At 55.7% G+C, this 24,765-nt stretch overlaps 1 protein-coding gene across 2 annotated transcripts; it reads right to left on the bottom strand.

Moving 5' to 3' along the window:
- Positions 1 to 5,929: 5,929 nt before the first annotated feature.
- Positions 5,930 to 24,594, bottom strand: LOC140454045 (aquaporin-10-like). 2 transcript variants are annotated; one of them, XM_072549007.1, is made up of 7 exons: positions 24,221 to 24,594; positions 20,225 to 20,386; positions 19,404 to 19,530; positions 15,794 to 15,931; positions 14,450 to 14,568; positions 11,837 to 12,054; positions 5,930 to 6,729 (listed from the first exon to the last, which is right to left on the bottom strand). In XM_072549007.1, exons 1-7 carry the CDS (start codon positions 24,227 to 24,229, stop codon positions 6,543 to 6,545), a joined length of 960 nt encoding a protein of 319 aa, XP_072405108.1. In that variant the 5' UTR covers positions 24,230 to 24,594; the 3' UTR covers positions 5,930 to 6,542. The 2 variants fall into 2 exon arrangements, with proteins under 2 accessions (XP_072405108.1, XP_072405109.1); XM_072549008.1 differs by lacking the exon at positions 24,221 to 24,594 and adding an exon at positions 24,064 to 24,139.
- Positions 24,595 to 24,765: the final 171 nt, after the last annotated feature.

The following is a 24,765-nucleotide window of genomic DNA, read 5'->3' as shown; positions in this document are numbered from 1 at the left end:
CTGCATGGCTCAATAGCAAAGGCGAGTCCTGATTTATTTCTAAGGCAGCGGTTGCTATCTCGTTGCTAGGTCAGGGAGGGTCAAAGGTTATCGGGACCAGGCAGCAATGCGGGGCTTGTGAAATAGCCATAATTGAACTGAACGGGCGGGAAAACGGGTTCAAGGTGTAGAAGGTTCCCCATTTGTAGATCCTAGTGTTGCGCTCACACTTAGGTTTGACGTTATTTAAGGACAATAATCAAAATATTTCAACCTTTTACACGCGTGTGTCCCTTGAACCCACTCGGTGTCCGCGGAGCCTCAAGGTTGAGTCTTCTTTCTCGCAACTCGGAATTCCTTCTCCGATGGGATCAGAGATTACGGTCCAACGGGTTGGTTTGAAATCACAGGCTTCCCCTTCACCAGGCGACGTGAGAGGGGAGCACCGCAGGCACGGAACGCCTAGGCCGAGAGATCCCAGCAAGGTAATCCCAGGGAATTAAGGACTAGTGGGGGGGTGTGATTAGGAGTGCCGGACCGAATGTGAGGCCGAATAATAATGAGCCCCCCCCCCCCACCCCCGCGGGTGACCAGATGAAGGAACAAACAGCCGACGAGCAAATGAAGAGATGGTCTGCAAACTGAGTGTAATGGCAGAGAGAGCATTGTCGAGAGTGTGGTGTTGCAAAAGCCCAGCATCTGAGGGGCAGGAGAATCGACGTTTCGGGCAAAAGCCCTTCATCAGGAATGAGGCTTGTGGGCTAGGGTGGGGTGCTGAGAGGTTAATGGGAGGGAGGGGGGTTGGGGGGGGGGGGGGGGGGTCGGGAGAGAAGGTAGCTGACAGTGCAATAGGTAGGTGGAGGTAATGGTGATAGGTGGGGAGGGTGGAGCTGATAGGTGGGAAAGGCGATGGACAGGTCAGGAGGGCGGTGCCGAGATGGAGGGATTGGGATGTGGTGGGGGGGGGAGGGGAAAATTGAAGAAACTGGTGAAGCCCTGGGGTTGAAGGGTTCCGAGGCGGAAGATGAGGCGTCCTTCCTCCAGGCCTCGGGTGGTGAGGGAGCGGCGATGGAGGAGGCCCAGAACCTCCATGTCCTCGGCAGAGTGGGAGGGGGAGTTGAAATGTTGGGCCAGGGGGCGGTGTGGTTGATTGGTGTGGGTGTCCCGGAGATGTTCCCTAAAGCGCTCTGCTAGGAGGCGCCCAGTCTCCCCAATGTAGAGGAGGCCGCATCGGGAGCGACGGATACAATAGATGCCGTGCGTGGATGTGCAGGTGGATATCTGTTGGATGTGGAAGGCTCCTGTGGACGGAGATGAGGGAGGAGGTGTGGGCGCAGGTTTTGCGATTCCTACGGTGGCCGGGATGGGAGGGTGGGCTGGTGAGACCTGACGGGGGAGTCGCGGAGGGGAGGGTCTCTCCGGAACGCTGATAGAGGTGGGGAGGGAAATGTATATCCCTCGTGGTTAGGCCCAAAACAAGGTGGTGCTGCAGACAAACCAAATGGCTGGACTAACAGGATGGAGATCGGAACATTACGCTAACCAAAGAAACCAGCCATCCAAAACGGTAACACCTCATGAAGTTAAATTTCTCACAACACCGGGGTATAGTCCCACAGGCTAATTTGACAGGACTGGCTTTCACAACGGCCTGAGGAAGGAGCAGCGCCATGAAAGCTAGTGCTTCCAAATGACCCTGTTGGACTCTGACCTGGTGTTGGGTGATTGTTAACTCTGTCCACCCCACAGTCCAACACCGGCGCCTCCACGTCAAACCCATTACGGTAGAGGGACCGTAACAATTTGTCATGGTGTCAAAACAGTACGAAAGAGTTTACACACAGCCTTCAAAATAGAGGGAGTCAGCCCTGGAGCGTTGGAGGCTGAGGGGTGACCTTATAGAGGTTTATAAAATCATGAGGGGCATGGACTGGGTGGATAGCCCTTTCTCCCAGGGTAGGAGAGACCAACATTAGAGGGGCATAGGTTTAAGACAAAGGGGGAAATGCTTAAAAGGGACCTCAAGATGATACACAAGGTCTTTTCCCTGGGGTGGGCCAGAGCTAGTGGGAAGAACCACACGGTGGTTTAGTGGTTAGCACCGCTGCCTCACGGTGCCAGGGAACCGGGTTCGATTCCAGCCGCAGGGTGTGTGTCTGTGTGGAGTTTACACATTCTCCCACGGTATCTGCGTGGGATTCCTCCAGGTGCTCTGGTTTCCTCCCAATGTGCAGGTTAGGGTGGATTGGCCATGCTAAATTGTCCCGTAGTGCCCCAGTGATGTGCAGGTTAGGGTGGATTGGCCATGCTAAATTGTCCCATAGTGCCCAGAGGTGTGCAGGTTAGGGTGGATTGGCCATGCTAAATTGTCCCCTAGTGCCCAGGGATGTGCAGGTTAGGGTGGATTGGCCATGCTAAATTGTCTCGTAGTGCCCAGGGATGTGCAGGTTAGGGTGGATTGGCCATGCTAAATTGTCCCGTAATGCCCAGGGATGTGCAGGTTAGGGTTGATTGGCCATGCTAAATTGTCCCATAGTGCCCCAGGGATGTGCAGGTTAGGGTGGATTGGCCATGCTAAATTGTCCCATAGTGCCCCAGGGATGTGCAGGTTAGGGTGGATTGGCCATGCTAAATTGCCCCATAGTGCCCAGGGATGTGTAGGTTAAGTGCATTACTCTACATTAGTAAATGTAGAGTAATAGGGTGGGGTAATGGGTCTGGGTGGGTTACTCTTCGAAGGGTCTATTTCCGCACATAGGGATTGCATGAATTTTCGGGTGAGAGAGGCAAGGTATAAAAGGGACTTAAGGGGCAACCATTTCATACAGAGGGTGGTACGTGTATGGAATGAGCTGCCAGAGGAAGTGGTGGAGGCTGGTACAATGACAGCATTTAAAAGGCATCTGGATGGGGACGTGAATAGGAAGGGTTTGGAGGGATATGGGCCAACTGGGACTATGTTAGGTTAGGATGTCAGGTCAGCATGGACAATATGGGCCGAAGGGTATGTTTCTGCACTTTACATCTCTCCGACTGTATGTTGGGGTTGTACAGGACATTGGTGAGGCCTCGTCTGGAGGACTGTGTCCAGTTCTGCTCACCCTTTACAGGAAGGAGATTTGTAAACTGGAGAGGGTTCAGAAGAGATTTACCAGGATGTTGCCGGAAATGGGGGAGTTTGAGTTCGAAGGAGAGGCTGGATAGACTGGGACGTTTTTCACTGGAGTGTCGGAGGTTGAGAGATGACATCGTAGAGCTTTATAAAACCATGAGGATTACAGATAGAGTTAATGACAGCTGTCTTTTCCTGGGGATGGGGGGGGATTTCAAGGCGGTGGGGTACATTTTTAAGGTGAGAGAAGGAAGATTTGAAAAGGGCATGAGGGGGCGATATGTTTTTCACAGAGGGCGTGTAGAATGACCCTTGGACAGCGCCCGCTCCCTCAGCGATAACCCTCCGACAGCACCCACCCCCTCAGTGCTGACCCTCCGACAGTGCACTCCCTCAGCGATAACCCTCCAACAGCACCCCCTCCCTCGGCACTGACCCACCGACAGCGCCCGCTCCCTCAGCGCTGACCCTCCGACAGCACCCGCTCCCTCAGCACTGACCCTCCGACAGCACCCACTCCCTCAGTGCTGACCCTCCGACAGCACCCGCTCCCTCAGCACCGACCCTCCGACAGAGCCCACTCCCTCAGCGCTGACCCTCCGACAGCACCCGCTCCCTCAGCGCTGACCCTCCGACAGAGCCCGCTCCCTCAGCCCTGACCCTCTGACAGTGCCCACTCCCTCAGCGCTGATCCAGTGGTGGATTGTGGGTACAGTTAAAAGACATTTGGATGAGCACATGGGTAGGAACGTTTCAGAGGGCCCGGGGAGAAGGTCTAGTTTAGTTTGGGGATGACGGACAGGTAGGGCACAAGGGTCTGTTTCCGTGCCGTGTGACTCCGTATTGGTGTTGGGGGGTTTGGCGGGGGGCAACACAGAATCGCACGAGCAGAGACTGATGGCCAGGTTCAGTTCCTTCAAGGACAGTCTCAGCGCACGACACGGGATACCTGATATCCCTCCCCCCTACCCCGGACGCCCTGGCCTTTCTGACCCTCGTCCACCCCAGTCCAGCGCTGGCGCATCGGAAAATCGAACGCTTGTTCCGTTCTGCGGTCGGTTTCGAAGAAATCTTACCGTCTGACTCCAGAGATGGTGAGAACTGAGGGAGCCATCTTGTCACGGAGTCCTGTCTCGACGGGCACCAGCCAGAAAGACAGATTCCCTGCTCAGTTATTGATCTGTCATTATTTTTTAACCACGTTCATCCACAGAATGTGGGTGTTGCTGGCTGGGTCCCAGCATCTAGTCCCCGTCCCTAATTGCCCCACCTCGAGAAGATCTGGGGAGGTGGGGGGGGGGGGGGGGTGAGCTGCCATCTTGAATTGCTCCAGTTCCCCTCTCCCCTTCCCTGTGTGGTGTAGGGACACAGGGCCCCCCGTTAGGGAGGGAGTCCCAGGATTCTGACCCCGAAGGAACGGCCGAGATATTTCGGGACGGTGTGTGTGTGAGGGGGGGGGTCACAGAGGGGCTGGTGTTCCCCGTGTTTCTGCTTCCCCACCCCAACCCGTCCAGCGGGGTAGAGGTGACGGGGTTTGGGGAAGGTGCTGACGTAGGAGCCTGGCTGCAGTGGGTCTTGTAGATGGTACACCCTGCTGTGACTGAGTGTCGGTGGGGGGGGGGGGGAGGGAAGGTCTGAGATATTGATTGACACACATACACCCCCACACACACACTGACGCAACTCATACAATCAGTCAGAGAATCGGTGCTGAAGGAGTGGGCGCTGTCGGAGGGTCAGTACTGAGGGGGTGGGCACTATCGGAGGGTCAGTACTGAGGGGGTGGGCACCGTTGGAGAGTCAGTACTGAGGGGGTGGGCACTATCGGAGGGTCAGTACTGAGGGGGTGGGCACCGTTGGAGAGTCAGTACTGAGGGAGAGGGTGCTGTCAGAGGGTCAGTGCTGAGGGAACGGGCTCTGTCGAAGGGTCAGTGCTGAGGGAGCGGGCGCTGTTGGACGGTCAGTGCTGAGGGAGTGGGCACTATCAGAGGGTCAGTGCTGAGGGAGTGGACACTGTCAGAAGGTCAGCGCTGAGGGAGTGGGCACTGTCGGAGGGTCAGTGCTGAGGGGGCGGGCACTGTCGGAGGGTCAGTGCTGAGGGAGCGGGCACTGTCGGAGAGTCAGTGCTGAGGGAGCGGGCACTGTCGGAGGGTCAGTGCTGAGGGAGTGGGTGCTGTGGGAGGGTCAGTGCTGAGGGAGCGGGCTCTGTCGGAGGGTCAGTGCTGAGGGAGCGGGCACTGTCGGAGGGTCAGTGCTGAGGGAGCGGGCACTGTCGGAGAGTCAGTGCTGAAGGAGCGGGCACTGTTGGAGGGTCAGTGCTGAGGGAGTGGGCACTGTCAGAGGGTCAGTGCTGACGGAGTGGGCACTGTCAGAGGGTCAGTGCTGACGGAGTGGGCACTGTCAGAGGGTCAGTGCTGAGGGAGCGGGCACTGTTGGAGGGTCAGCACTGAGTGAACAGCCAAAAATATTTTCTGTTTGTGGAACCTTGCTGTGCGGAAACCGTCACAATATCGCAATTTGAGAAAGAAATTACCAAACGGTGTGGATCGAACTGAGGCGCTATGGCAATGCAACTTCAGTCAAAACCTGGGCGACTCAGGGAAAGGTCAGGGACATGTTTTATTTAAATATTTTATTGAATCGAAAAGCGATAAAATATTTTAAATTCAATCATTCTTCAGAGAGAGGATTGCCCTCAAAATGTGCACCAAAAATCAACATTTTCCTTCAAATATTGCAACATCGGAACCTTTGCGTGTTGAGGACTGTGCCCTCCCTCAGTTAAGACCCCCCTCCCTCACCAGAACACCCCATGTCAGCCTCCAAATTCCCCCGCTTCCCGCTCCAACCCCCAAATCTACTCCAGGATCCATTTGAGGCCTGTGGAGTTCCTCTTCCTCCCCACCGTCCCTTCCTGCCCCTCCTTCCGCTCATTGACACTGCTTCCAGGTTCAGTGGTGGCCCCAGAGAGGGATGGAAGGAGTGAGAGCAGCTTGGGTACCCTGTACCCCCCACTCCTCACCCCGGTATGGTCCTCTCTAGGGATGGAAATTCTGGCCCGGAGCTGGCATTACACGAAATGGCAGCCGGAAGCTTGACATTTCAATCCCCACCCCCAACAGGCTTTTGTTGCCTCGTTAGGCCCGAGCTGGGTTGCCCTTGGCGCCCGTTGAAAGGGGTGGGGGTGATGGGGGTGGTAGTGGGGGAAGGGGATTTGGAGGGTGTCCTCGGATCCCTGAATCAACGTTCGTTTTTGGTTTTGTGGAGATTGCTAAAGGTGCAGGTTTGTCATTGACACTCGCTCGGAGGCCCCGCGATTAAATAAACATCGGTGACATCTTGAGCCTGAGGGGGTAGGCCTCGGTCACCTGGGAGAGTTGAGAAAACTCTACGGGCCTTCGAAAAGAAAATCCCCGGCACAAGTTGGCGGGGCCTACTGCCGGCGAGACTCCTAAACAGGCTCCTCCGCGGCCTCCTCTGACTCAGCTTGAGGTTCAGCCTTGACGTCCTTCACCTCCTCTTTGGCCGAGACGGGCTCCGCGTGGTGCAGGTCGATGAGGAGCGTGTAGGCCAGGCTGCCTAGTACACCGCCAATCAGGGGTGCGACGATAGGGATCCACCACCAGCCATTCCCGGCCCTGTGGACACAGACAGAGGGTTAGCCTGGTCCCAGTTGGAGCCATTTTCCCTGCCCCCCACCTTCTCCTTCCCAAACCAGTGTGCCTGTTCCTCCTATTTTCCTGCCACCTTCAATGATTCAGTCAGAGACACAACGATCAGGGGTTGGATTTCAAATCTACGGGACGGGGCCCGCTCCATCAGCGCTGACCCTCCAACAGTGCCCCCTCCCTCAGCGCTGACCCTCCGACAGTGCCCCCTCCCTCAGCGCTGACACTCCGACAGTGCCCACTCCCTCAGTACTGACCCTCCGACAGTGCCCACTCCCACAGCGCTGACCCACCAATAATGCCCGCTCCCTCAGCACTGACCCTCCGACAGTGCCCGCTCCCTCAGCACTGACCCTCCGACAGTGCCCGCTCCCTCAGCGCTGACCCTCCGACAGCACCCGCTCCATCAGCACTGACACTCCGACAGTGCCCACTGCCTCAGCACTGACCCTCCGATAGTGCCCACTGCCTCAGCGCTGACCCTCCGACAGTGCCCACTGCCTCAGCGCTGACCCTCCGACAGTGCCCGCTCCCTCAGCACTGACCCTCCGACAGTGCCCGCTCCCTCAGCACTGACCCTCCCACAGCGCCCAGTCTCTCAGCACTGACCCTCCGATAGTACCTGCTCCCTCAGCGCCTGCCCTCCAACAGTGTCCTACTCACTCAGCAGTGAGCCTCCAACTGTATGGGTGCTGTCGGTGGGTCAGCGCTGAGTGAGTGGGTGCTGTCGGAGGGTCAGTGCTGAGGGAGCGGGTGCTGTCGGAGGGTCAGTGCTGAGGGAGTGGGTGCTGTCGATGGGTCAGCGCTGAGGGAGTGGGTGCTGTCGGAGGATCAGTGCTGAGGGAGTAGGTGCTGTTGGTGGGTTAGCGCTGAGTGAGTGGGTGCTGTCGGAGGGTCAGTGCTGAGGGAGCGGGTGCTGTCGATGGGTCAGCGCTGAGGGAGTGGGTGCTGTCGGAGGGTCAGCGCTGAGTGAGTGGGCGCTGTCGGTGGGTCAGCGCTGAGGGAGTGGGTGCTGTTAAGAGTCAACCACATCGCTGTGGGTCTGGAGTCACAAGTTGGCCACACCAGGTAAGAATGGTAGATTCCTTTGCCCCTCGCATCTCCTTGGAACTTGCCCCCTCTCAGCTTAAATACATACTCCTGGTATTAGATATGTCAGCTCTGGGAAATGTATTCTAACAGTCACCCCTATCTGTGCATCTTACAGCCTTCTATCAAGTCTCCCCTCAGACTCCCAGAGAAAGCAATCCGGGATTTTCTAGCCTCTCCTTGTAGCTCACGTTCCCTAATCCAGGTAGCTCCCTGGTAAACCCTGTTCTGCACCCTCTCCACAACCTCCCTGTTAATGTGTCGCCGAGAATTGAACGCAGTGCTGCCTTCAAACCAACACTTTTTGTATTTCCCCCCCCCAGAACTGTTTGTAAAAATGCTGTTGTTGCATTCTGTGTGGCTGATCGCGTGAGTTCTGTTAACGTTCCCATAGTTCCTGTTGTAAAATCGCCAACTTAACCCGTATGTCATGTCAATTTGATTTCCTCCTCCGATGCAGATTATATGCAGATGTCAGCCGCTTACGTGAATTATGGGCAGATTTAACGCTCTTTCTGAGCAGGCGATATGCAAAGGGATCTCTGATTATTGGTGGATCCCAGATTACAACAGGATCTGGACCAGATGGGCCAATGGGCTGAGAAGTGGCAGATGGAGCTTAATTCAGATAAATGAGAGGTGCTGCATTTTGGGAAAGCAAATCTTAGCAGGACTTATACACTTAATGGTAAGGTCCAAGGGAGAGTTGCTGAACAAAGAGACCTTGGAGTGCAGGTTCATAGCTCCTTGAAAGTGGAGTCGCAGGTAGATAGGATAGTGAAGGCAGCGTTTGGTATGCTTTCCTTTATTGGTCAGAGTATTGAGTACAGGAGTTGGGAGGTCATGTTGCGGCTGTACAGGACATTGGTTAGGCCACTGTTGGAATATCGCGTGCAATTCTAGTCTCCTTCCTATTGGAAGGATGTTGTGAAACTTGAAAGGGTTCAGAAAAGATTTACAAGGATGTTGCCAGGGTTGGAGGATCTGAGCTACAGGGAGAGGCTGAACAGGCTGGGGCTGTTTTTCCTGGAGCATCGGAGGCTGAGGGGTGACCTTATAGAGGTTTATAAAATCATGAGGGGCATGGATACGGTAAATAGGCAAAGTCTTTTCCCTGGGGTGGGGGAGTCCAGAACTAGAGGGGCATAGGTTTAGGGTGAGAGGGGAAAGATATAAAAGAGAACTAAGGGGCAACTTTTTCACACTGAGGGTGGTACGTGTATGGAATGAGCTGCCAGAGGATGTGGTGGAGGCTGGTACAATGACAGCATTTAAAAGGCATCTGGATGGGTATATGAATAGGAAGGGTTTGGAGGGATATGGGCTGGGTGCTGGCAGGTGGGACTAGGTTGGGTTGGGATATCTGGGTCGGCATGGACTGGTTTGACCGAAGGGTCTGTTTCCGTGCTGTACATCTCTATGACTCTATAAATGGCTATGTGATGTCAATCTGTAAGTCTGTTTATGGGCGGCACGGTGGCTCAATGGTTAGCACTGCAGCCTTACGGTGCTAGGGACCCAGGTTCGATTCTCCCCCTTGGAGCAACTGTCTGTGTGGGGTTTGCACATTCTCTACAGCCGCACCCCCCCCCCCCCCAACCCCTGTGTCTGTGTGGGTTTCCACCGGGTGCTCCAGTTTTCTCCCACAATCCAAAGATGTGGAGGTTAGGGTGGATTGGCCATGCTAAATTGTCCCCTAGTGCCCAGGGATGGTGCAGGTTAGGGTGGATTGGCCATGCTAAATTGTCCCCTAGTGTCCAGGGATGTGCAGGTTAGGGTGGATTGGCCATGCTAAATTGTCCCATAGTGCCCAGGGATGTGCAGGTTAGGGTGGATTGGCCATGCTAAATTGTCCCATAGTGCCCCAGGGATGTGCAGGTTAGGGTGGATTGGCCATGCTAAATTGTCCCATAGTGCCCCAGGGATGTGCAGGTTAGGGTGGATTGGCCGTGCTAAATTGTCCCATAGTGCCCAGGGATGTGCAGGTTAGGGTGGATTGGCCATGCTAAATTGTCCCATAGTGCCCAGGGATGTGCAGGTTAGGGTGGATTGGCCATGCTAAATTGTCCCATAGTGCCCCAGGGATGTGCAGGTTAGGGTGGATTGGCCATGCTAAATTGTCCCATAGTGCCCAGGGATGTGCAGGTTAGGGTGGATTGGCCATGCTAAATTGTCCCGCAGTGTTAGGTGAATTAGTAAACGTGGGGGGAATGGGTCTGGGTGGGTTACTCCTCGGAGGGTCGGTGTGGAAATGTTGGGCCGAAGGGCCTGTTTCCACACCGTAGGGAATCTAATCTAATCCATTGGGTCGTGCCCAGGCAAATACACTCTAATTCTTGCAAATTACGGAAACGGTATCTGCTTCTGATGTAAACTATATGTTACTCCTGCACAATTCCGAGCACCCTTATCCAAATTCCCTGCTGTAATGTACGTTTGGTCCCTCAAGTACACGCTGATTGTACAAATTCTCTGCACCTCTGAAGCAAAATGGTTGCAAATCCCACTCCCCCCTTCCCCAACCCCGTTCCTGCGGTTGCAAGTCAATCTGTCAAGTTATGCAGGTTGTGTGGAATTCTGCAAAATCCCACGCGAAGTCTGCATTATTCCGTGCCTCCCAACGCGAAATGGGAGGAGGTTCCCTGAGATCGTGAGTGGATGACGTGCATGGAGATTCAATGTAACTTTGTACATCCTGAGGTAAATACATGCAAACCACCTAGTGGTTTGAAACATGAAATTTAATCAGGCAAGTTACCTCAATTCTATCTCCCACATCCCAATCAAAAGTAAATTCGACATCATTCTGTGCCTCCCCAGGCAAAACAACTTGCAGACTTTTGAGGATTGTAGGTGAATATTGTTAAGTTGTGCAGGTAATGGAAATTCTGTCCGTGCTGTCTATCCAAATCACGACAAGTAAATTGTACGTTAAATCTAAGTGGCTTTTGGGCAGGTTTGTCATTCCGTGATTAGATTCCCTACAGTGTGGAAACAACCAGTCCACTCCAAAGAGGAACCCACCCAGACCCATTTTCCTCTGACTAATGCACCTAACACGACAGGACAATTTAGCACGGCCAATCCACCCTAACCTGCACATCCCTGGGCACGACGGGGGATAATTTAGCATGGCCAATCCACCCCAACCTGCACATCCCTGGGCACGACGGGGGATAATTTAGCATGGCCAATCCACCCTAACCTGCACATCCCTGGGCACGACGGGGGATAATTTAGCATGGCCAATCCACCCCAACCTGCACATCCCTGGGCACTACGGGACAATTTAGCATGGCCAATCCACCCCAACCTGCACATCCCTGGGCACTATGGGACAATTTAGCATGGCCAATCCACCCTAACCCACACATCCCTGGGCACTATGGGACAATTTAGCATGGCCAATCCACCCTAACCCACACATCCCTGGGCACTACGGGGGACAATTTAGCATGGCCAATCCACCCCAACCTGCACATCCCTGGGCACTACGGGACAATTTAGCATGGCCAATCCACCCTAACCCACACATCCCTGGGCACTATGGGACAATTTAGCATGGCCAATCCACCCTAACCCACACATCCCTGGGCACTACGGGACAATTTAGCATGGCCAATCCACCCTAACCTGTACATCCCTGGGGCACTATGGGACAATTTAGCATGGCCAACCCACCCTAATCTGCACGTGTTTGGACTGCGGGAGGAAACTGGAGCACCTGGAACAAACCCAGACAGACACTGGAAGAATGTGTGAACTCCACACAGACAGTTGCCCGAGGCTGTGAGTTGAAGCTGGGACCCTGGCGCTGTGAGGCAGCGGTGCTAACCACTGAGCCACCGTGCCATCCAGCTGAATGGGGGTCAGTCCTGTGTCAATTGCATGGGTGCTTGTTTTGGCGTGGAGCTGTTTCGGTAGCTCCCCAGAGTTTGCCTGCGCGGGGACATTGCTGGGCGCCTGGTGAGCAAAGACTGGGTCATACTTGAAAACTTCAGTCCCCCAGCCAGCCACGAAGGTGAAGAGTCTGGGTCCGAGGTCTCTCGCTGGGTTGATGGCGTAGCCGGTGTTGGCACCCATAGCAGCACCGATGACGAGTACCGAGACCGAGATCAGCAACGGCTGGATGAAAGGCGGGGCACCAGCATTTTTGGCGTCGCCAACACTCAAGACGCAAATCAACAAAACAGCGGTGCCAATGACCTGGGGGGGGGGAGAGAGATCGAGTTTAGCGCTGTGACTCAGGACACGGGGACATCCCCAAGACTGTTACTGGAAGCCACAATGGACCCCAGACCAGACACCGACATCACCAACCCCAACACCACCAACCCCAACATCACCAACCCCAACATCACCAACCCCAACACCACCAACCCCAACACCACCAACCCCAACATCACCAACCCCAACATCACCAACCCCGACACCACCAACCCCGACACCACCAACCCCGACATCACCAACCCCAACACCACCAACCCCATCATCACCAACCCCAACATCACCAACCCCGACACCACCAACCCCGACATCACCAACCCCAACATCACCAACCCCAACATCACCAACCCCGACACCACCAACCCCGACATCACCAACCCCAACACCACCAACACCAACATCACCAATCCCAACACCACCAACCCCAACACCACCCACCCCAACATCACCAACCCCAACATCACCAACCCCAACACCACCAACCCCAACACCACCAACCCAACATCACCAACCCCAACATCACCAACCCCAACACCACCAACCCCAACATCACCAACCCCAACATCACCAACCCCAACACCACCAACCCCGACACCACCAACCCCGACATCACCAACCCCAACATCACCAACCCCAACACCACCAACCCCAACATCACCAACCCCGACACCACCAACCCCAACATCACCAACCCCAACATCACCAACCCCAACACCACCAACCCCAACACCACCAACCCCAACATCACCAACCCCGACACCACCAACCCCGACATCACCAACCCCGACACCACCAACCCCAACATCACCAACCCCAACATCACCAACCCCAACATCACCAACCCCAACATCACCAATCCCAACATCTCCAACCCCGACACCACCAAACCCGACACCACCAACCCAAACATTACCAACCCTGACATCACCAACCCTGACATCACCAACCCCGACACCACCAACCCCAACATCACCACCCCCAACATCACCAACCCCAACACCACCAACCCCAACATCACCAACCCCAACATCACCAACCCCAACACCACCAACCCCAACATCACTAACCCCAACACCATCATGGGGTTCATGGTGATGTTGGGATTGGTGGTGTTGGGGTTGGGGGTGTTGGGGTTGGTGGTGTTGATGTTGGGGTTCATGGTGATGTTGGGGTTGAGGAGGAGAAGGAGAGGAAGTCACCCCCTCTGCACTCCCATCCTCATCAGGCTAACCCCTTCCTGTGAGGAATTAGTCGAGGGAATCTCGGAAAGCTAATGGAATCATTTACAGGGTTGGGGAGAGGAAATGAATACTAGGGGATTTTGATTTTATTTGATTTATTGTTGTCACGTACACCGCGAGACAGTGAAAAGTAGTATTTTGCGAGCCATCCTGGCCAGTCATAAAGAAGTACAGCACAGAAACAGACCCTTTTGTCCGACCCGTCCATGCCGACCCAGATATCCCAACCTAATCTAGTCCCATTGGCCAGCACTTGGCCCATATCCCTCCAAACCCTTCCTATTCATGTCCCCATCCAGATGCCTTTTAAATGTTGCAATTGTACCAGCCTCCACCACTTCTTCTGGCAGCTCATTCCACACACGTACCACCCTCTGTGTGAAAAAGTTGCCCCTCAGGTCCCTTTCCCCTCTCACCCTAAACCTGTGCCCCTCTACTTCTGGACCCCCCCCACCCCAGGGAAAAGACCTTGTCTATTTACCCTATACATGCCCCCTCATGGTTTTATAAACCTCTATAAGGTCACCCCCTCAGCCTCCGACGCTCCAGGGAAAACAGCCCCAGCCTGTTCAGCCTCTCCCTGTAGCTCAGACCTTCCAACCCTGGTAACGTCCAGTCCTACCTTCCATAAGTACATCAGGGTGAGAGAACAGAATACAGTGTTTTACCAACTGTGGAAGGTGTGCAGAAAGATCAACCAGGGGTCTGTTCGCAAGACGGTGAGGAGGGGGGTTATACACTCAAAGAGAGGGGACTGTTTCAAGGGGGAAGGCTGAGGCAGCCTCATGTCCTGAGGGAGGGAGAGGGGGGGTCAGACGTGGACGGAATCGGTCCCCTTGCAGGAGCTGACAAGACCAACCAGTAATGGCTGGAGGCCATTCAGCACCCCCCCCTCCCCCCCACTACCCCCAACCACCTTGGGAGAATGGGCTTCCAAAATAGGAGTGTCCTCGAGCAAGTTTCAGGCAGAGGTAAAGGGACTGGGTGGGGGGTGAGAAAGGATGTGGAAGGGTGGGCAGGGAGAGGGACACCGCTCTAGGATCCGCCATATTGAATGACAGTGATGGGTGGAGGGGTCCGTCTCCACGGCGAGGTGACCAACGCAACCACTACGAGAGTCGATAGCCGCTTACCTCAGTTATGAAGCCGTTGCGGACAGACAGATACTCCACGGGATACGTCGCAAAGATGCCAGCTGTTCCCCTCGGCCCACGCACGGTCAGATTGCCACCAGAGAACTCTTGGATGGCGTCTAGACAGAGGGAGCAGCGACATCATTCACTTCACTGCTGAGGGAGTGGGGCGCTGTCAGAGGGTCAGTGCTGAGGGAGTGGGGCGCTGTCAGAGGGTCAGTGCTGAGGGAGTGAGCACTGTCGGAGGGTCAGTGCTGAGGGAGTGGGCGCTGTCAGAGGGTCAGTGCTGAGGGAGTGAGCACTGTCGGAGGGTCAGTGCTGAGGGAGTGGGCGCTGTCAGAGGGTCAGTGCTGAGGGAGTGAGCACTGTCGGAGGGTCAGTGCTGAGGGAGGGGGGTGCTGTCAGAGGGTCAGTGCTGAGGGAGTGAGCACTGTCGGAGGGTCAGTGCTGAGGGAGTGGGCGCTGTCAGAGGGTCAGTGCTGAGGGAGTGGGTGCTGTCGGAGGGTCAGTGCTGAGGGAGTGAGCACTGTCGGAGGGTCAGTGCTGAGGGAGCGGGCACTGTCAGAGGGTCAGCGCTGAGGGAGTAGGCGATGTTGGAGTGTCAGTGCTGAGGGAGGGCGCGCTGTCAGAGGGTCAGTGCTGAGGGAGTGGGTGCTGTGGGAGGGTCAGTGCTGAAGTAGTGGGCGATGTCGGAGGGTCAGTGCTGAGGGAGCAGGTGCTGTCAGAGGGTCAGCGCTGAGGGAGTGGGAAGTAGAGCCAGCAAAGTACAATTGAAATTGACATCGTATGCACAGGAAGATCCCATGGCGAGGTCCCTCCCCAGATAGTAAGCTGAACTTGTAACGCCACCCTCCCGAGGAGCATACGGGGAACTTGGCGATGCAGCTCCCTCCAAGGTCATGTCAACATGTCACGCTGCAGTACCAGCCTCCCACCACTAGCGGTGCTGCAACCCCCACCAAGGTCATGTCAACATGTCACGCTGCAGTACCAGCCTCCCGCCACTGGCGGCACTGCAACACCCTCTGAGGCTACAGCAACACGCCACACTGCTGTACCGGCCTCCCACCACCGCTGGCGCTGCAGCCCCCTCCGAGACCATGTCAACGTGTCACGCTGCAGTATCGACCTCCCGCCACTGGCGGCACTGCACCCCCCTCCAAGGCCATGTCAACACATCATGCTGCAGTACTGGCCTCCCGCCACCCACAGCGCTGCAACCCCTCAGTGGGAGTCCTCCGGGTGGCCAAGTCCTGAGATGGGGGGGGGGGGGGGGGGGGGCGGACGCCCACTTGACGCCCCCTACCCCCCCAGCCCCGCCAACGTTTGCCCCGCCAGCCTTACCGTAGTAGAGGGTGAACGTGGTTGCCGAGGCGACGAATGACCCCAGGCACTCGGAGATGGTGTAGAACGGAAGCTTTTTCCAGGGAAACCGTCCCAGGACGCACAGGCTGAAGGTCACCGCCGGGTTCAGGTGAGCCCCTGGGGGGTGGGGTGGTGGGGGGGGGGGGGTGGGGGGGGGTCGGTGGGGGGGGTGGGTGTCAGAGGTGAATAAAAAAATGAACAAATCAGAAGAGCGGTGAGCTCCGCTTTGACCCGGCGACCATCCTGACCTGGGCCGACACAGGGAGGGTCATCCACGTCGGCCGAACAGGAACAGGAACCGGGGCCATTCGGCCCACCATCTCCGTGCCAACCGCGACGCCTAATCCCGTTTGCCAGCACTGGGCCCGCGACCCGCCATCGCCTGCCCCGGTAAGTAGGGTGGATGGACAAGGTCTGTTCCCCCGCGGTGGGGGGAGTCCAGAACTAGAGGGGCATAGGTTTAGGGTGAGAGGGGAAAAGGGACCTGAGGGGCAACTTTTTCACACAGAGGGTGGTAGGTGTGTGGAATGAGCTGCCAGAGGAAGTGGTGGGGGCTGGTACGATTAGGAGAAAGTGAGGACTGCAGATGCTGAAGATCAGAGCTGAAAAATGTGTTGCTGGAAAAGCGCAGCAGGTCAGGCAGCGTCCAAGGAGCAGGAGATTTGATGTTTCGGGCATAAGATTCCTGAAGAAGGGCTGATGCCCGAAACGTCGATCCTCCTGCTCCTTTGATGCTGCCTCACCTGCTGCGCTTTTCCAGCAACACATTTTTAAGCTAAAGGCTGGTACAATGACAACATTGAAAAGGCATCGGGATGGGGACATGAATGGGAAGGGTTTGGAGGGATATGGGCCAAGTGCTGGCAAATGGGACTAGATTGGGTTAGGATATCTTGTCAGCATGGATGGGTTGGACTGAAGGGTCTCTGTGACCTCGAGTGTTCCGCCCAAGTGCTGACAGATACTTGGAACAAAAGCGGACCCGTCATTGCGTCTGTAAATCAACCCTTGCCCTTCTAGATTCCAGGGAAAACAATCTCCAGTTTTATCTCATTGCTCCCAGGTGATGACTTAACCTTTGGAGCCCCAGGTATCACTCAGACGCATCTCCTGTCGAAACTGAACCAACTGTTCACAGGATAGGAAGCGAACAACACACACCCAGACTCTCTCTCTCACACAGACACAGACACAGACACACACAGACACACACACACACTCACACACACAGACACACGCACAGACACATAGACACACACACAGACACACACACACAGACACAGACACAGACACACAGACACACACACACAAAATCCCTCTCTCTCTCACACACACGCACACACAAAATCACTCACACACACACATACACACACACACAGACACACACACACACTCACACACACAGACACACACACACAGACACACACTCACACACACACACTCACACACACACACTCACACACACAGACACACACACACACACATACACACACACAGAATCATTCACATACACACAGACACACAAATCACTCACACACACACACACACAATCAATCTCACACACAATCACACTCTCACACACACGCACTCACATAGACACACACACTCACAAACACACACACTCGCACTCACACACAAACTCTGGACCACATTACAGTACACTCAGTGTAAAGGCATGAAGTCAGCGAGACCCTCTCATTGGGAACAGAGCTCTCAACAGAAGCTTTATCTGACCCACTGAACAACCCTCCCTTCAACCATTAACTCCTGCATTGATATACTGACCGATTGGTCCATGTATTTTTGAACAAAAAGAAAATGTACATGAGATATAAAAATAACAGAAGATTGTCTGCACAGTTCACAGGATCACTGACAACCAGCGAAACTGGATTCAATATCAAATTAGCAACGACACACTCAGGCATCTGTTATTGTGTAGATAACCCACCCCGAACCCCTCGATTAGATTCCAGTCTGTAACTCCCTCCCGGGTATCTGTTATTCTGTATATAACCCACCCCGAACCCCTCGATTAGATTCCAGTCTGTAACTCCCTCCCGGGTATCTGTTATTCTGTATATAACCCACCCCGAACCCCTCGATTAGATTCCAGTCTGTAACTCCCTCCCGGGTATCTGTTATTCTGTATATAACCCACCCCGAACCCCTCGATTAGATTCCAGTCTGTAACTCCCTCCAGGGTATCTGTTATTCTGTATATAACCCACCCCAAACCCCTCAATTAGATTCCAGTCTGTAACTCCCTCCTGGGTATCTGTTATTCTGTATATAACCCACCCCGAACCCCTCGATTAGATTCCAGTCTGTAACTCCCTCCAGGGTATCTGTTATTCTGTATATAACCCACCCCAAACCCCTCGATTAGATTTTAGACTGTAACTCCCTCCCGGGTATCTGTTATTCTGTATATAACCCACCCCGAACCCCTCGAATAGATTCCAGTCTGTAACTCCCTCCCGGGTATCTGTTATTCTGTATATAACCCACCCCGAACCCCTCGATTAGATTCCAGTCTGTAACTCCCTCCCCGGGTATCTGTTATTCTGTATATACCCCACCCCGAACCCCTCGATTAGATTCCAGTCTGTAACTCCCTCCCGGGGTATCTGTTATTCTGTATATAACCCACCCCGAATCCCTCGATTAGATTCCAGTCTGTAACTCCCTCCTGGGTATCTGTTATTCTGTATATAACCCACCCCGAACCCCTCAATTAGATTCCAGTCTGTAACTCCCTCCCGGGGTATCTGTTATTCTGTATATAACCCACCCCGAACCCCTCGATTAGATTCCAGTCTGTAAACCCTTCCCGGGGTATCTGTTATTCTGTATATAACCCACCCCGAACCTCTCGATTAGATTCCAGTCTGTAACTCCCTCCCAGGTACCTGTTATTCTGTATATAACCCACCCCGAACCCCTCGATTAGATTCCAGTCTGTAACTCCCTCCCTGGGTATCTGTTATTCTGTATATACCCCACCCCGAACCCCTCGATTAGATTCCAGTCTGTAACTCCCTCCCGGGGTATCTGTTATTCTGTATATAACCCACCCCGAATCCCTCGATTAGACTCCAGTCTGTAACTCCCTCCCGGGTATCTGTTATTCTGTATATAACCCACCCCGAACCCCTCGATTAGATTCCAGTCTGTAACTCCCTCCCCGGGTATCTGTTATTCTGTATATACCCCACCCCGAACCCCTCGATTAGATTCCAGTCTGTAACTCCCTCCCGGGGTATCTGTTATTCTGTATATAACCCACCCCGAATCCCTCGGTTAGACTCCAGTCTGTAACTCCCTCCCTGGGTATCTGTTATTCTGTATATAACCCACCCCGAATCCCTCGATTAGACTCCAGTCTGTAACTCCCTCCCGGGGTATCTGTTATTCTGTATATAACGCACCCCGAACCCCTCGATTAGACTCCAGTCTGTAACTCCCTCCCGGGTATCTGTTATTCTGTATATAACCCACCCCGAATCCCTCGATTAGACTCCAGTCTGTAACTCCCTCCCTGGGTATCTGTTAGTCTGTGTATAAACTCTGAAAGATCGTGGTGTACCTGAGACTCCAACTGAGGCGTAGATCCCAAACAGAACTCCAGCAGCATAGCCAATGTTAATCGATAAATAGGTCCCTTTCTGATCGAAGTTTGTCACCACTTGAGCCACTGCCGCTGTGCCCATGAGCTGGGAAAGGAGAGTTTTCTCATCAGTACAGGACGCAGCTGGGAATGTGCTGAGGAAGCTGGGCCGGAGAGGAACTGAGGGGCTTTCAATGGAGAGAGCACTCCCATGGACTCATTAGACACAGTGTGGAGGGAGCTTTACTCTGTGTCTAACCCCGTGCTGTCCCTGGGATGTGGGGGGGACAGTGTAGAGGGAGCTTTACTCTGTATCTAACCCCGTGCTGTCCCTGTCCCTGGGATGGGGGGGACAGCGTAGAGGGAGCTTTACTCTGTATCTAACCCCGGGCTGTCCCTGTCCCTGGGATTGGGGGGACAGTGTGGAGGGAGCTTTACTCTGTGTCTAAACCCGTGCTGTCCCTGGGATGGGGGGGGACAGTGTAGAGGGAGCTTTACTCTGTATCTAACCCCGTGCTGTCCCTGGGATGTGGGGGGGACAGTGTAGAGGGAGCTTTACTCTGTATCTAACCCCGTGCTGTCCCTGGGATGTGGGGGGGACAGTGTAGAGGGAGCTTTACTCTGTATCTAACCCTGTCCCTGTCTTTGGGATGTGGGGGGGAACAGTGTAGAGGGAGCATTACTCTGTGAAGGTTTAGGAATGGTGCAGGCGGGAGACGGGGTCGGAGTGCAACCCGGAGACGGAGGGAGGGGGAACGTAGGGAGGCGGGGTGGAGGAGCGGGGAACCATTTGGACTTACAATGAGCATGTATTCCCCGAAGAATTCGGCCAGGCATTCCCGGGCCAGCCTGTTCCTGATCTGCAGCTTCTGACGGAGGCTCCTCATTCCAGTCGAGGCCTTGTTGATTGCTCGCTTGACCGGGGTCAAAGGTCGATCGCCCTCGCCATCGCTAACTCTACCCTGAGGGCATACAGTGGGGCAGGGGAGTGGGGAGCAAAGAAAGCATGGAGTCAAACTGAGCACAATACAACCCCCTACACCCCCTCCCTATCCCTGTCACCCCCTCCAGCCCCCTACACCCCCTCCCTATCCCTGTCACCCCCTCCAGCCCCCTACACCCCCTCCCTATCTCTGTCACCCCCTCCAGCCTCAACATCCAGGACGCTCTGTGGGACCCTCAGGGAGAATCTGATTGGCCCACGCATTGGGGTGGGTCCACAGAACTACCCACTCCACTTGGGCTGTGGGTGACAGTGAGTGAGGGTGGCAATTGTTGGCTTCAACAGAATGCTGACTGCTCCTTTCCACCCCCCAACGAACAACCACAGCCATCCCCACTCGTGATGAGTTTCCTCACCTCCCACCGTGGAGACAGAGAGGGGTATGTAGGCTGGGGCCATCGCGGCCTTTTCATGGTGTCTACCGGCAACAATGGAGTACTCCCCGATGTCCGAACCTCTGAGGAACCCCTTCCTCGGGGTCCTGGGAGAGGGTGGGGGCGTTTGGTTTGGGCTGGGTCATATCCATCGTCCATCCGAGGTTAGGGACACTGCCACTACCCACTCAGCCTGGCTCAGGCCTCCTCTACGGTGGGCATCTTCAAGCAAAGCCTAATTCAGGCTCCTCCCGGGGGGGTGTCGTCAAGGAAGGCCTAACTCAGGCCTCCTCTGGCGGAGGTATCGTCAAGCGAGGCCTAAATCAGGCCTCCTCTGAGGGGCGTTGTCAAGCGAGGCCTAACCAAGATTTCCTCTGTGGTGCATCGTCAAGCAAGGCCTAACTCAAGCCTCCTCTGAGGGGCGTCATCAAGCGTGGCCAAACTTAGGCCTCTTCTGGAGGAGGCATCGTCAAGCAAGGCCTAACTCAGGCCTTCTCTAAGGGGCTACGTCAAGCGAGGCCTAACTCAAGCCTCCACTGAGGGGCATCATCAAGCGAGGCTGAACGTAGGCCTCTTCTGGAGGAGGTGTCGTCAAGTGAGGCCTAACTCAGGCCGCCTATGAGGGGCGTCATCAAGCGAGGCCTAACTCAGGCCTCCTCAGAGGGGCGTTGTCGAGCGATGCCTAACTCAGGCCTCCTCTGGCGGGCATCGTCAAGCAAGGCCTAACTCAGGCCTCCTCTAGTGGAGGCGTCGTCAAGTGAGGCCTAACTCAGGCCCCCTCTGGCGGAGGCGTCGTCAAGCGTGGCCTAACTCAGGCCTCCTCTGAGGGGCATCATCAAGCGAGGCCAAACATAGGCCTCTTCTGGAGGAGGTGTCGTCAAGCAAGGCCTAACTCAGGCCTCCTCTGGAGGAGGCATCATCAAGCAAGGCCTAACTCAAGCCTCCTCTGAGGGGCATCATCAAGCGAGGCCGAACTTAGGCCTCTTCTGGAGGAGGCCTTGTCAAGCGAGGCCTAACTCAAGCCTCACCTGAGGGGCATCATCAAGCGAGGCCGAACTTAGGCTTCTTCTGGAGGAGGCCTTGTCAAGCGACGCCTAACTCAAGCCTCCTCTGAGGGGTGTCATCAGGTAAGGCTGAACATAGGCATCTTCTGGAGGAGGCGTTGTCAAGCGAGTCCTAACCCCAGCCTCCTCTGAGGGGCATTGTCGAGTGATGCCTAACTCAGGCCTCCTCTGGTGGAGGCATCGTCAAGCGAGCCCTAACTCAGGACTTCTCTGGTGGAGGCGTCGTCAAGCAAGGCCTAACTCAGGCCCCATCTGGCGGAGGTGTCGTCAACCGAGGCCTAACTCAGGACTCCTTTGGCGGAGGCATCGTCAAGCAAGGCCTAACTCAGGCCTCCTCTGAGGGGCGTCGTCAAGCGAGGCCTAACTCAGGCCTCATCCGAGGGGCATCATCAAGCGAGGCCGAACATAGGCTTCTTCTGGAGGAGGCATCGTCAAGCGAGGCCTAACTCAATCCTCCTCTGAGGGGTGTCATCAAGTAAGGCCGAACATAGGCCTCTTCTGGAGGAGACGTTGTCAAGCGAGGCCTTACCCCGGCCTCCTCTGAGGGGCGTTGTCAAGCGAGGCCTAACTCAGGCATCCTCTGGTGGAGGTGTCATCACGCAAGGCCTAACCCAGGCCCCCTCTGGCGGAGGCGTCATCAAGCGAGGCCTAACTCAGGCCTCCTCTGGCAGAGGCGTCATCAAGCGAGGCCTAACTCAGGCCTCCTCTGGTGGAGGTGTCATCAAGCAAGGCCTAACCCAGGCCCCCTCTGGCGGAGGTGTCATCAAGCGAGGCCTAATTCAGGCCACTCTGGCGGAGGCATCAAGCGAGGCCTAACTCAGGCCTCCTCTGGAGGAGGCATCATCAAGCGAGGCCTAACTCAGGCCTCCTCTGGTGGAGGCATCGTCAAGTGAGGCCAACTCAGGCCCCCTCTGGTGAGGCGTCGTCAAGTGAGGCCTAACTTAGGCCCCTCTGGCGGAGGCGTCGTCAAGCGAGGCCTAACTCAGGTCCCCTCTGGCAGAGGCGTCGTCAAGCAAGGCCTAACTCAAGCCTCCTCTGGCGGAGGCGTCGTCAAGCGAGATCTAACTCAGACCCCCTCTGGTGAGGCGTCGCCAAGCGAGGCCTAACTTAGGCCCCTCTAGCGGAGGCGTCGTCAAGCAAAGCCTAACTCAAGCCTCCTCTGGCGGAGGCGTCGTCAAGTGAGGCCTAACGCAGGCCCCCTCTGGTGGAGGCGTCGTCAAGCAAGGCCTAACTCAAGCCTCCTCTGGCGGAGGCGTGGTCAAGCGAGGCCTAACGCAGGCCCCCTCTGGTGGAGGCGTCGTCAAGCGAGGCTAACTCAGGCCCCCTCTGGCGGAGGTGTCGTCAAGCGAGGCCTCACTCAGGCCCCCTTTGGCAGAGGCATCGTCAAGCGAGGCTAACTCAGGCCCCCTCTGGCGGAGGTGTCGTCAAGCGAGGCCTCACTCAGGCCCCCTTTGGCAGAGGCATCGTCAAGCGTGGCCTAACTCAGGCCCCCTCTGGTAGAGGCGTCGTCAAGCGAGGCTAACTCAGGACTCCTTTGGCGGAGGCGTCGTCAAGCAAGGCCTCACTCAGGCCCCCTCTGGTGGAGTTATCGTCAAGCGAGGCCAACTCAGGCCCCCTCTGGTGAGGCGTCGTCAAGCGAGGCTAACTCAGGCCCCCTCTGGCGGAGGTGTCGTCAAGCGAGGCCTAACTCAGGCCCCCTCTGGTAGAGGCGTCGTCAAGCGAGGCTAACTCAGGACTCCTTTGGCGGAGGCGTCGTCAAGCAAGGCCTCACTCAGGCCCCCTTTGGTGGAGTTATCGTCAAGCGAGGCCAACTCAGGCCCCCTCTGGTGAGGCGTCGTCAAGCAAGGCCTCACTCAGGCCCCCTCTGGTGGAGTTATCGTCAAGTGAGGCCAACTCAGGCCCCCTCTGGTGAGGCGTCGTCAAGCGAGGCCTAACTCAGGCCCCCTCTGGTGAGGCATCGTCAAGCGAGGCCTAACTTCGGCCCCCTCTGGCAGAGGCGTCGTCAAGCAAGGCCTAACTCAAGCCTCCTCTGGTGGAGGCGTCGTCAAGCGAGGCCTAACTCAGGCCCCCTCTGGTGAGGCGTCGTCAAGCAAGGCCTTCTCGCATCATGAGGTACCCTCCATCCCACCCCCACCTGCCCCCAAGCATCCTGCCCCGCCCAGTGTCCCAGGCACATTTGAGACATCGACGACGCTCACCTGTCTCCTGACAGACCCCAACCCGACGCGCCCTCCTTATCTCGGCCCGTCTTATCTGAGGATCCGCCTGTGGAAAATGAGGACTGACGGTCGCCAAGGAGCTGGGGGAGGGGGTGGGGGGGGGGGGAATGGGGTCAAAAGCCTGTTAGCTGCTCACCTGAGACATGGCTGTCTTTGATTTGCCTGATAGGAAGGAGTTGGGAGTTGAGGAAGGGGAAACGAGGAGGAGTAGGTGGGAAAAGGAGCTGCCTTTCTTTCTGAGCGAGAGACGGAGAAAGGGGAGAGAGAGAGAGAGAGAGACAGTGAGAGTGAGAGAGAGAGAGAGAGATAACAAAACAAAACAAAAACCACCCTTGACACTCAATCCGAGTGGATTGGAGTCCGATTCCAGAGTCCGCTCGAGGTGTTTTTTTAACCCTCCCTTCCCCGGTCGCTAGGTCGTGGTCAAGGGACCGAGGACAGTTGGAGGGGAAGGTTGTGGGAGGGGAGATTCCAACCAGAATGTTGGGGGCTCATGGTCAGGCATTCAAAGCTGGGGATTCTCTCTGACAGTTAACTGACGCCTGGCGCTGGCTGGGGGGGGGGGGGAGAGGGGGAGGGGTGGAGAGAGGGTTCACTCCCGATTGACGTTGGGCGCCAATGAGACGTCGTTATGAGGTGGGCAGGTCACGTGATCACCAGTCATTTTTCTCCACCCCGCCC

Source organism: Chiloscyllium punctatum, chromosome 28 (genome assembly GCF_047496795.1).
Source record: "Chiloscyllium punctatum isolate Juve2018m chromosome 28, sChiPun1.3, whole genome shotgun sequence".
Classification (NCBI taxonomy): domain Eukaryota; kingdom Metazoa; phylum Chordata; class Chondrichthyes; order Orectolobiformes; family Hemiscylliidae; genus Chiloscyllium; species Chiloscyllium punctatum.
The sequence above is the reverse complement of the archived record's forward strand: the minus strand, read 5'-3'. Positions and strand labels throughout refer to the sequence as shown.